Source organism: Lampris incognitus, chromosome 6 (assembly GCF_029633865.1).
Source record: "Lampris incognitus isolate fLamInc1 chromosome 6, fLamInc1.hap2, whole genome shotgun sequence".
NCBI classification, from domain to species: Eukaryota; Metazoa; Chordata; class Actinopteri; order Lampriformes; family Lampridae; genus Lampris; species Lampris incognitus.
The window spans coordinates 3,553,872-3,566,835 of record NC_079216.1 but is presented as its reverse complement, the minus strand read 5'-3'; the positions used below and the strand labels follow the sequence as shown (position 1 = coordinate 3,566,835).

Below are 12,964 nucleotides of genomic sequence, written 5' to 3'. Positions count from 1 at the left end.
CTCCCTCTTCACCACAATGGTCCAGGACAACGTCCGCATTACTGCTGATGCTGCACCAATCCACCTGTCAATCTCCCGCTCCATCCTACCCTCACTCGTGAACAAGACCCCGATAGTTGAACTTCTTCACTTGAGGCAACAACTCATCCCCAACCCGGAGGGGGCAATCCACCATTTTGCGGTAGAGAACCATGGCCTCAGACTTGGAGGTGCTCAAGTGATCAATATGTTGAGCACCTCCAAGCTCAACATATCGATCACTTGGAAAATTTCAATGCCTTTTATTGTCATTGCACAAGTACAATGAAACTGAGCCTGCAACTCAGTTCATTTTAGTTCTATACTGTGGGACATTAAAGTTGATATTCTGTGAAAGTACAAAAGAAACAACTAACAAGGCTTTTTAGTGATGCTGCCTTTCAACATATGGGCCAACATTATGACACAACTGAGTGTTGAACTCTGAAAGCAAGTAATCTGGTGTTGGCACAACCACACACCAGTTTCTCCACAGGATATTACAGTTTGGGATTTCAGATTTCTGGATTTTAAAACAAATAACACCTACATGTTTAAGAAAAATTATACTTCACACTCAACAGAACTAAAGTAAATGTCGGGGTGTTGGGGGGGGCAAATAGTTGGGTGGGTGTGAGCCCATTGTGCTGAATTGACAAATGAAAGTAAAAGTACCACTGGGAGGACATATTATTCCACTAGTTTTGAGTGACTACTGTATAGCCACTAATGAACTAGTGGAAATGGCACACAAAGGGTTTCATATATATATAGCACAAAAAGTAAGGAAATGTGTGTTTGGTAGATTATGTCTTTGTTGTAATGATGCTTCTTGGCAATAAATCTTATATCCGGCTGCTGATTGTCAGCACCTGGGGTACCAGAAGCTCAAAACAAGAGTCAGTAGCAGCAGCAAAATAAGCTGTCTGGCATTGGCAGAGAAGATTTGGCAAATTTTTCATGGGCGCAACCCACATACTCAGCTCTGCTGCTCATCCCACAAATGCATGTTCCTCACAAATGTGGCCCCATTTAAATGGGAAATAAACAGGCTTTCCAGCGGTGTAAGATTTACTGTTACAACAAAGAAATACTCTACCAAACACACATTTCCTTACTTTTTGTGCTAAGTATATATACCCTTCATCCAACTCTGAACACTGTCTTACGCTCAGGCCGGGTTCTTACACTGGACGTAGAAGCACCGCAAAGTGCCACGAAGCACTGCCTGCTTCCTTTCAGTGCCTATGTTAACCAATTGGGCTGTTCAGATAGGACGCTCTGCAGCCGGCTCACAGTCTGGAATGATAGTTTCGGCACCTGGTCTATTTTCTCCAGGCGCTGCAAGCGAATCTGACAAGAAAACACACTGATCATCTCTTAGAAAAGATATGATACTATATTATATATGATATAAATGATCTTGGGTGGCACGGTGGCGCAGTAGTTAGCGCAGTCGCCTCACAGGAAGAAGGTTATGGGTTCGAGCCCTGGGGTAGTCCAACTTTGGGGGTCGTCCTCTGTGTGGAGTTTGCATGTTCTCCCCGTGTCTCTGTGGGTTTCCTCTGGGTGCTCCAGTTTCCTCCCACAGTCCAAAGACATGTAGGTCAGGTTAATCGGCCATACTAAATTGTCCCTAGGTGTGTGTGTGTGTGTCTGTGGGCCCTGTGATGGCCTGGCAGCCTGTCCAAGGTGTCTCCCCACCTGCTGCCCAATGACTGCTGGGATAGGCTCCAGCATCCCCACGACCCTGAGAGCAGTTTGGACAATGGATGGATGGATAAATGGTCTGATTCTGATAAATGATAAAATATGATATGCTTCTCATGCTTGCCAACCCTTCTGATTTTCCTGCCCTTCTCTAGTAACTAACACTTTGTCTATACTGTGGCCATTCATTCAGCGTTTACCCAGATAAAAACTCATTCCTAAAGGCGTTCCAGTACAGTTGTTATGTAGGAACACATGAAGAGCTTTGTGTTATAAATGATAAATATCAGCTCTACATGTGATTAGAAAAGAGCAGACGAGCAGAATCGCTTGTCGACCGGCACGGAGAAATGCGTCACTAGTTTGAACAGCCAGGCTCCTGCTTGTGCGAGAATTGATGCTTTGCATCCAGTGTGAACCCGGCCTGGGGACTTCGCCTGGTGGAGTTACACAACTAAACACCACCAGCAGCACTGCCAAGTAAACCCAACGCTGTAATTTAGCTTAAATCCACATTGTGAGAACAAACAAGCATTAAGAAACCATGTTTATCGTTACACAGTAAGCAAGTAAGGATGGCTTCTGTTCCACAACCTTCTTAACTTCTTAAACACTGATCAGACAGCACCACGATGGAAAACCCTTTCAGAATGTAACACATGTATGTAAATTCTGTTTTCTTTACATCACGAACCAACTTCAGGTCTTTCTGTTTCATCATGATGACCATGATTAACCAGCACACAAGACAACTTTATTTGATTAGGCCTATGTATTGTTTTGAGGGAAAAAAATTGAAGCGCTTAGGCATACAGTCTAGGGATGGGACTTAGTCTGCAATAATCTTGCCGAGAGGAGGCAGCAGTAACAGCAACAATTAAAAGTCTTTTGTTGAAAAATCCTAACTGAATTTTCATCGGATGAAAGCGGTGAGCGAGCAAACCAGCTCACTTCGCATTACTAATTTATAAGCTAGCTTCAAGTGAAATCCGTGCAGTGTCCTTTGGCAAAGCATCTGTACTTTGAGAAGTCTCCGCTGCAGATCTTGCAAGAGAGGTCAGACTTACAAGGAAAAAAGTAACCACATACCTTGATATGAACTCTGAGTCAGAGGCAGGGTCACTAAGCCCAGATGAGAGACACATCTGTTTACTGAGAACATCTACTTGACCAGATTCTGTCTGATTTCCTCTTTTCATCGCCTTATTTTTATCTGTACACGTACAATGAATGTAAAGCACGTTGCATTCTGGTGTGAAAGATGGGGTGAATAAACAAAGTGTGCTATTAAAAGTTAATGCATCAATCTACTAATGAACTGGGGAAACAAGACGCTTATGGTGGCAATGATAATATTCTTCGAAGCTACGTGTTAGTGGTAGCACAGACACAGGAGGCTCCATCTACGAGGCGGGTGCCCACGCTGAGAAGAGGGGGACCTAATTACACCAAGGGTCCTTATCATCAGGTACACATTTCCAACCGGCTAGCTATCAACCTTACGGCCAAACGCCTCGTAGAGATAAGCAAGAGGGAAGACACAGCATACGCTAGAGTGGGCTTGCCCGCTAGCAGCACTCGTATCAAATGTGAGACCTTTCGCCAAGTTAGAACAAGGACGAGGCTAACCTGCGCACGTCCAAGCTGCTAGCATAGCATTAGCTCTCTTATCTGCCCCGGCTGGCTATCTTGTCCTGATCCGGCTGAGCTAACGGTAGCCCTCTCTACGGTTGACTAACGCCGGCTGGCTCGTCCATCTATTGTCCACTAAGCGAGCAGAAGCCTGTTACAGGGGAGGCGTTTGGTTCCCGACTGAACTAAGCCACGGAGGGTAGGAAGGTTAATCGCTAAGGGAAGACATGTTTTACCTTGGACCGTGGAAGTGAGCGCCATGATGACTTCTGAGACTGACACGATCCGCTCCCCTCGCGGCAACGCCTCCCCGGGACAGCCCACGAATCACAATGCAGACTGTCACCGCGCCGGGGGCCAATCAGAGCACAGAGTTCTACTCCCCCGCCCACCTGTCAAGCCGTTGTCAAAACAAAAACAACCAGGTTTTGACTGACGTGTTGACCACAATAGAACAGAATAGAGTAGAATAGAACAGAACGGAGCCTTGTTTCAAAAGGAACTTCACATGTCACAGCTAGTTAGAGGCAGGTAAAGATGTTGATGGAATATACACAGTAAAACAACATATATATATATAATATTTATACAAAACCATACTAATATACTGATACGAAAAGGTTATATACGCCATGTTTAGATACCACCATTACATGAGCCGTCAAACCAGACGTGTCTGCATAGCCCCTGCTCATGATGAATAGTGCCCCAATGTGCTTTACTCATCCTATTTAACATCAGGCTATTCTAATGTAACGATACTTTAAAAGTACATACATGCATTCTATAAAAAATCAAGAAGCAGTAATAGATGGTGTTTTTTAGTTATTTTTGTCACTGAGTGACAACAAACACGCCATCCAAAAGCGGAATGACGAGATTCCAAGAAGGAGACAGTAAGTCTGTGTGTGTTTGACTTTTGAAGTGAAATTGCTGGAAAGAATGTACCTTGATTATGTGAGTTGCAGGGTGGGGCCACATGGCAAGAGCTCCTCTGGGATGTCCAGAGTACGGACGTGTTGCAGCAGGATGGGCCATGTGGAGTCAGGAGATGAGGGATGGGTGGCCAGCTGCAATAGGGAAGCTTGTAGAGCACTGCGAGGGGAATCACGCCACGGGGTCAGCGCAGCTCAGAATGAAGGAAGAGGACATGAATAACACCGTTATAGTTGTAGTGTGCTGCTGAGCTGCTGAGAGAATGGAGAGAAACAACGAGAATGACGAGAAACAAGAACCCAAGGAAGACAAGACAGTCAGGCAGCATGGCGAGTTTCGCTTCTGTATGGACCACGTGAAGTTTCTGCAAGGACCACGTGGACTTTTTGGCCTTTTTGGCAACGGTCACCAACTGTCCTGCAGTTGCCACAGATCTGAAAAATCGGAGAGGAGAACGGATATAACTGACAGACGCAGCACGGACATTTGTGAGCGCTGCAGGAGCTTCTGGAGAAGGTGTGCAGCAGCTGCTGAGAGGCTTTATTCAAGATGGGGGTTTTTTTCCTTTAAATGGACGGTCCAGTTTACCCTCCACTCCACTTGGTGGCGGTAATGCGCCAAATCGTTTTTTTTTTACCAACAGCCAATAAATGGGAAGGAGAGGAAGAAGAAAAAGTTTATTTTGTTAGAAGAAGAAGAAGCAGAAGAAGAAGAAGAAGAAACGAAGAAGCCAGATGTAGAAGGAGGAACGGATCGTTGCAGGAAATGGTTCAGTTCGCGAACCAAACAGGACGAGCGAGCAGCGGCTACGAGAATAAGGAAATAACGCCAATGTCTCCCGCGTTTGACGACAGAGGACACAGCGCGGATTCCCAAAACACGGCCGTGTCGAAACGCCGCTGACCAAACAATCACGGCGCTCTGCCTCGGAAAATAAAGTCCGTGACCTTTGACCTCAGCGTGCTCGCATGACTGGGACGGGAAGCGAGCCGTGCCTTTCTCTGGCTTTCGGATCCTCGTGTCGCCCAGGCCGCCGTTGAGCCGCTCCCCCTCCCCCGCGTTTCCGTGACTGGACGACAGGAGGCGCTGTCTGACGGTGAGTCTCCTCCACGACGTGTGGCGCGTCGGGACTAAAGTCGCACAACGTGCCGGCACGGCCGTTCCACGTGTGTGCCGTGGCCCGTGGCCCCCTCGGGCAGGGCAGGGCGGCAGGGCAACAGGGGCCGGAACGGAATTTGGATGATTTGTGGGTCGTTGACTCGTTCACGGTTCCTTTGACACGCGTCCTCTCGTGAAGTCTCCAAGGACTGGTCGGGCCGCAGCCTTGCGGATCTGACCCCTGACCTGACGGACACCCCGGGTGCTGCAGCCGCCAGACGCCCCCGCGTTAGCTGCAGAGCTCCAGCTGGCTCCGCTCACACGCCGGGCCGGGCCGCGGGTGTTTGGCGGCCTTGGCGTCTGTGAAGGTTCTCATTCATCCAGCTCATGGTTGTCCGTGCACATGGACTAACTGCTTTAAATGAGCAGCACTACATGACGTCACGGTTCATTTTTCATTTGCTGCTGTTGCATCTAATCACCTGATGTTCGTCTGACATAGCTTTGACTTTAGCCGTGTAATAAAGAAGAAGAAGCCGTAAACACGCCTCGTGTGTTGACATAATTTAGTCACACTGACAAATTAACCTCATCGATCCAATGTGGTTGTTTTGGTTTTATCTGCTTTATGTTGCAGGCGTAGTCTTTCGTTTCAATCAGTGCAGGAGTAGGACTTTAAAATCTGTGTGTGTGTGTGTGTGACTCGAGATGTCGTGTTTTGTGTATTTTTAACATGCAGATGGTAACGAAGCATTGTCTTCTCTTTAGATGAAGGCTGTGGGAGGTGGTGTTAACCCACAGATGAGGCAGTAAGGGTGCGGAGCCGCCCGGGCAGCAGCATGCAGCAAAAAGGCGTCATCCAGATCATCGAATGGGAGGATCTGGACAAGAGGAAATTCTACTCCCTGGGGGTCTTCATGACCATGACCACCAGGGCCACGGTCTACCCTGCCAGCCTCATCCGAACCCGGCTGCAAGTGCAGAAGGGCAAGGCTCTCTACTCGGGCACCTTTGACGCCTTCTTTAAGATCTTGCGGGCGGAGGGCGTGCAGGGCCTCTACCGGGGCTTCATGGTCAACACCTTCACACTGATCTCAGGACAGGCTTACATCACCACCTATGAGCTGGTGCGGAAGTACGTGTCCCACTACTCGCCCAGTAACACGGTGAAGTCGCTGGTGGCTGGGGGCGCCGCGTCCCTGGTGGCCCAGACCATCACAGTGCCCATAGATGTGGTCTCTCAGCAACTGATGATGCAAGGTCATGGGGAGCATCTGACTCGCTTCAAGGTCAAACCTAAAATGGTGGTCGTGGCCTCCAAACGCAGGCCAACTTTCGGACAAACCCGGGATATTGTGGTACAGATATTCGCCGCTGACGGTTTTCGGGGATTTTACAGGGGCTACGTGGCGTCGCTTCTGACCTACATCCCAAACAGTGCACTCTGGTGGCCTTTCTATCATTTTTATGCAGGTAACTGGTGTTCTTCTAGTAAACGGAAAAGATGCATATGTGTGTTTTACTTTGAACTTTCTTATTTGATCACCTCCAAAGAAAAATGGTCTTGCAGCAGAATACGGAACAAGAAAACCTTTCAGATCAACACCGTATTCAAAACTAAACCGGACTCTGAAATGAATTTAGCCTGTAGTTCTGTTAACCTGTGAGGAACAGCTCAAGAGCTTTTGAGGTTTCATGTGACACACTGGGCTTTACGGAGGAATTTGAGTGGCCTCCTGAGAGCCCCTCCTCCCTCCTTTCACAATAATTTAACACGTGAAACCAGAAAAACCAGGACTTCAGCGAAGGTGGAATCAGTTCATCTGGATACGACGTTTATTTTGACAGATCCGTTTGAAACGTGTCTGTCAATAAAAGTTGTGCACAGAGGAACTGATTCCACCTCCTTTGACTTTACCTGGATTACTGCGCATGCATCAAAAAAAACAAAACCAGGACTATGAACATCCTCCACAGGTTCCTACAAGCTCAGCACAACCCCCAGCCTCTGCCAATGTGTACCTGAGCCTTCAAGGAGTTAAAGTATATGAAATGATGGAGTGTGTAAATGGATCTGGATTGGTTTTAATGCAACAAAACAAGCTGTGCTGTATATGTGATAGGAGACATCACTCTTACATTACATCTCCTGGCCTCATACTGTGTTCATGTGGTTCCCTCTCACAGAGCAGCTTTCCAGGCTCGCACCAACTGAGTGTCCTCACCTGATCCTACAGGCGCTGGCTGGACCGATGGCGGCGGCCACCGCCTCCACCATCACCAACCCCATGGATGTGGTTCGAGCCAGAGTTCAGGTAAACAGTCCAAAACTCTTTTTAACCACTTGAAAGTGGTCAGTGGTTGGGGGCTGGGCTGCAGCAGCTGTCCTGAGCAACAGTGTAAAACACGTGAACATTATCTGGCATGACAGAGGAAAGGGCTTCTGGAGGTCGAGCACGTCTCCCATCACCCCGGCGCTGATCGACCCTGCAGGACAGGAAATAAACAACTCGCGTCATTCAGGCAGCATACACATTTCCATCATGGTTCAAGTCATCCTGTAACACTATCAAATGACAAAATCAAATGACAAAAATGTTCTGCAAGTATTATTGAGGTCATGGAAAAATGTCAGTCAGGCTGTAAAATTGACTTTTTTTTTTTTAGCTGCTTAGATGGCATGTTTTTAACAGTCTTTAGCTGAGATGTCATATTTCTGTTCATATTTGACGTCGGCGTGTGACGTTTGGGCGGTATGCTCAGTCACAATCCTTTTAAGACTGTTGAAACTGGTAGTTAATACTGAATACTATGACCTTCTGTCAGCAACGCCTGGCATGGATATCAGGTAGTCATGGAAAATTCCATTCCATTATCCAAACCACTTATCCTGCTGTCAGGGTGGCGGGGATGCTGGAGCCTATCCCAGCGGTCATTGGGCGGCAGGCGGGGAGACACCCTGGACAGGCCGCCAGGCCATCACAGGGCCGAGTCCTTGAAAATTATTTACTGTTGTGAGTCAGTTAATCCTCTTGAGTCTTTTTCCACCATAGAGAAAACGGCAGGTAGTGTCTGTCTATAGGTGGAGCAGGAAGATCTCACCTTGCCTCCGTCTGTTATAGGTGGAGGGCAGATCCTCTGTCATGGAGACGTTTAAGCAGCTGCTGGCAGAGGAGGGGATCTGGGGGATGACCAAGGGGCTGTCGGCCCGCATCATCTCCTCCACCCCCACCTCCGTGGTCATCGTGGTGGGGTATGAAACCCTGAAGAGGCTGAGCCTGCGAGCCGAGCTGGTAGAGACCAGACACTGGTGAGGAGAACCGCTCTCCATCAAGAACCTGGACCAGATCAGGTACGGACCAAGAAGACTGTCGACCTAGTTTCCTCTTGCTGACTGGATGCTCCGTGTATGTCGGTGGTCTTTAACTTGGGACAGAATCACAGGCCTGTGGGTGTGGTTGAGAATTGGGAGAAATATTATTTTGAATGTTGTTTTTTTTGTGTGTGTGTGGTCTGGTGAGTATTGTCAAATATAAGATGTACAAAAGCTGAACTGTTTTACATTAGTATGAGGTCCACCCTTTGAAAAATGACTGAAAATGCTAAATGGCAAATATTAAATCCCACCGTGGTAAATATTAAAAGTTTTTGGATGAGAAGATTACTTTTTTTCAGACTGGTGTCTATAGATTACTGAGATATTAAATAATTGTTTTGTTTTTTTCCCCCAAATCTGTTTTTATAAACAGTTTTGAAGAGACTCACAAACGCTGATTGTGTGTTTGTATTTCCTGTCACTTCTTCAAACGGCACCAGTGTTGCAGTGAAGAGTTGAGAGAAATACATCATGGCGGGGTTATTATTTGATGTAACCGGGTGTCGGACCGGCATTCCTGACCAGGCTCAAATGTGTGAATTTAAGGTACCACAGTCCAGACGCAACTCACGACCAAGGCCTCGGTTCTTGAAGCCGCGTCTCAGCAGAAAGGACCGGAAACGGCTGCCTGGCTGACCTGAAGACCTCAGTCATGTCTGGAGATAGTTTGTCCAGAAAACATCCTCATTTTAATTTTGTCTCATCTCATGTGGTGTGCAGACGGGAGACGGGCGGTTCATTCAACACATCTCCAAATATGAACTTCAGAGATGGACTGTGTGTCAGTATTATGCGTCTTGGTAAACCCTGCCCGCTGGCTGTACTATGGACACTGATTAGTGTCCGGCGTTCACTGAGGCTAGAATTTCACATCGGATCTAAACGAGCAGTTGGGTGATGTGATCAGAGCAACGAGTTTGTTTCTGCAGGTTTCACTGATTTGCAGAAAGAAGCAGCAGAGCTGTGTGGACGGAGGACACACACACGTGTGTGTGTGTGTGTGTGTGTGTGTATGGCGGGGTTAGCTCTACCTACACTGGGTGGTATGGTGGACATGCCCTCGAGAACAACAGGTTTTTTTTCATAGAAGATTGCTGCGTGTTTCACCAGATTGGTTTGCTGAAGAAAAATGTCTTTTGCCTTCTGCCCCCAACAGGAATACACACGATGGATCATAAAGCAGATTCTGTGGAGCTCCCGAGACCTCGTGTCCAGTTTAGAAGAAGAAGAGAAGAAGAAGAGCCACTTTATTTTGTCATTTCATTCTTACAATAACATGTGTTCTCGGCATGTAACCATCCTATTGTAGAGCAGCAGTGGGCAGCTGCAGCGCCCGGGGACCAACTCCAGTTCTTCTTTCCACTGCCTTGCTCAGGGGCACAGGCAGGAGTATTGACCCTAACATGCATGTCTTTTTGATGGTGGGAGGAAACCGGAGCACCCGGAGGAAACCCACACAGACACGGGGAGAACATGCAAACTCCACACAGACAGGACCTGGGACGGCCTGGGGTTCGAACCCAGGACCTTCTTGCTGTGACGCACCAGTGCTGACCACTGGGCCACCGTGCCTCCAAACTGAGATAGTTTTGGTGTTTTTTTTTTAAATTTTGTTTGTTTTTACAGTTAAGAGTAAAGTCTGCTGACAGTGGAGCAGGACTCCAAACCCGCCTGGGCTCCACACCAGCAGACTGAACCACCGGGGGCCTTTTAATCCTAATTTCACCTTTAACCTTTTATAACCAGTCCTGGTTTATACTCGCTGTCAGGAGAATTTGCTGGGTCGGGGTAATGGCCTTTACAACGTTGTAATAATGTGTTTTTTGTTTTCTTTTTCTTTTTTTACAATAAATCTTTGACCGCAGGGATTGGGTTATGTTTTATATCCATGTGCTGACAGTTGGGAGATTGAGTTTGTTTTTAGAAGCAGCCACGTTACGATCCCACAACCGTAATTACTGCCACGTGACAGACGTCTCAGAGAACCCATCATTTGTGTGCCGTCTCCGTTAAGTGTTTTTCCTTGAAAATTACTTTTTTTTTTTCAACATAATTGTCCAAACTGAAACTGGATGTTTATTTACTGTGAAGTTTCTGGAGTGTGTTGAATAATATGAGCTACTTGTGTGCTTATGGAGGAAGCCATTGTTTTAGGTATGCCTCAATCAGTTTCTGATTTATATTTGGTGTTGAACTGTAAGTCATAGCCTGATGATGATGTTGACCTTCTGTTGGAAAGGTTCAATAAAAGACTTGAAACACGGCCTGTTTGAGAGACTGGTCCCATTACAGATAACTGGTGCGATGCTCTCAACCATCCAACCTGAGACTGTAGTTTACTTTATCACACCAAACTCTCATCATTACCACCAAATAAAGCTGACAGTGGCATCTGCAACTCTCACTGTAAAGGAGTCATTTGAAAGGGAGCCTGTAGCGATGACGCCTGATGCCTTAACTTTGGGTACGTTTCCCAGAAATATGAATGGAAAAACTCTTTCCTACAAAACTAGAGCATCAATCAAGCTGCATTTTATATAGCGCTTTTCTGGCTCAACAGCCACTCAAAGCGCTTTACAATTCTCACACACACACGCCTACACCGATGGCATGTCAACTATGTAAGGTATGCAAGATAACAACTGCTCATTGGCAGCACTGAGGAGTTCAGGGTCTTACTCAGGGCCACCGTCATTTTTGTTGGGAGGAGCCGAGGACATGCCTCAGGAGTCAAATTGGAAAGATTACTTGAGGCCTTCGTGACCTGACACAAATGTCGTTGTTACAGAAGCGGGTAGTTTATTTTTTACCAGTATTATTCGTAATTTTGTTAACAGCTGGCCTTTAAAAAAGACAAACTACTGTTTCGGTGCAGCGTTCCCACATTCGGATCCGCAGCAGTCCACTGGAGGGCGACAAAGGCTAAACATATGTATTATGGAGTGAAAACAAATGTCCAGACAGGACCTGGAAAAACGATGTTTCCGTTTAAGACTCGACCCATATAATCGAAATAATCAAACTGGGCCCATTACTGACGCAGTTCGGTTCAAATAACTGGTTTACTGTGGTGTCCAGCAGACTAAATACTGCTAGTTAGTTTCACACACGTTACAGTAAACACACCGAGATGACTGCTGCCACTGTTCCTTTTTTTAAAGATCGTTTTCCACCTTTATTTGATATCGACAGTGGAGAGACGGGAGAGACGGGGGATGACATGCGGCAAAGGTCCCGGGCCGGATTCGAGCTCAGGCCACCGCGGTAAGGGCTCAACCTTACGTGGTACCCCTCTATCAGCTGAGCCCCGCCGATGTACCTTTAAGCAAACGTCAACTTGTCTGTTGGCGTTTCTTTAAGTTTAAAGCGAGTTCGTCCGGTTTAATCCACAGAAGAAAGTTGAGAAGGCTGAATTTGGGAAATGAGTAAAAATACGGTCCTCCGGTCAGTCTGGATAACTTCATTCCGTTCTAGTGTCGTCGTCTTCTTCTACTGCGGCGGCGGCTGCTTCGTTTACTGGCGGCTGTCAAACACCGACTCGGCGCATTACCGCCATCAACTGGCAGGGAGTGTGGAGCAGAATGCCTTCTTCGCATTTATTGGCGGTTGGCAAACAACGTATTGGCGCATTACCGCCACCAAGTGGCACGGAGTGTGGATTAGCCGGTCAAGTCGGTGACACTATTCGTGTTTCGGTGTCTTTCTTTCAGCCGTGTTAACGTGGCAGATATCGTACGTAAGCTTGCGCTGTGCTGTTCTTAGGGCTGTGATACGCGAAGCGTCGCAGCGAGGGGGTTTCTGGGTAACCGGCCCAGAAAGGCTCGCAAGGACACAAACATGCTCACCTCGTAAACGGCGTCCACACAGCAGCAGCACAGCAACCAACACCGACTGATGGAGCGGGGGTCTGGTCACGTGACACCAACACCAACCCACACAGCAGAGAGGAGGACGAAGGAGCTGACAACACACACAGAGACATTACACACATGCACCCCCTCCCCCCCTTTCTCCCCAGTTCCATCTGGCCAATGACCCCGCTCTTTCTGAGCCGTCCCGGTAGCTGCTCCACCCCCCTCTCTGCCGATCCGGGGGACACCCGACCGACCAGAGGAGGCGCTAGTGCAGCGACCAGGACAAATACCCACATCCGACTTCCCACCCGCAGACACGGCCAGTTGTGTGTGTAGGGAC

The 12,964-nt window shown here is 47.6% G+C and overlaps 2 protein-coding genes across 3 annotated transcripts in view; one reads left to right on the top strand and one right to left on the bottom strand.

Moving 5' to 3' along the window:
• ireb2 (iron-responsive element binding protein 2) overlaps nucleotides 1-3,627 on the bottom strand; it is a 38,256-nt gene extending 34,629 nt beyond the window's left edge. The window contains exon 1 of the mRNA XM_056281225.1: nucleotides 3,597-3,627. Coding sequence (XP_056137200.1) covers nucleotides 3,597-3,621 — 25 coding nt within the window. The 5' untranslated portion in view covers nucleotides 3,622-3,627. The remainder of the gene's footprint in view (nucleotides 1-3,596) is intronic.
• A 1,367-nt stretch (nucleotides 3,628-4,994) lies between these two features.
• slc25a44a (solute carrier family 25 member 44a) lies at nucleotides 4,995-11,028 on the top strand. 2 transcript variants are annotated; one of them, XM_056281931.1, is made up of 5 exons: nucleotides 4,995-5,392; nucleotides 6,163-6,867; nucleotides 7,582-7,709; nucleotides 8,517-8,746; nucleotides 9,927-11,028. In XM_056281931.1, the coding sequence occupies exons 2-4, from the start codon at nucleotides 6,234-6,236 to the stop codon at nucleotides 8,706-8,708; spliced, it is 954 nt and encodes a 317-aa protein (XP_056137906.1). In that variant the 5' UTR covers nucleotides 4,995-5,392; nucleotides 6,163-6,233; the 3' UTR covers nucleotides 8,709-8,746; nucleotides 9,927-11,028. The 2 variants fall into 2 exon arrangements, with proteins under 2 accessions (XP_056137906.1, XP_056137907.1); XM_056281932.1 differs by lacking the exon at nucleotides 9,927-11,028 and adding an exon at nucleotides 9,317-9,771.
• The last annotated feature ends 1,936 nt before the right edge of the window (nucleotides 11,029-12,964 follow it).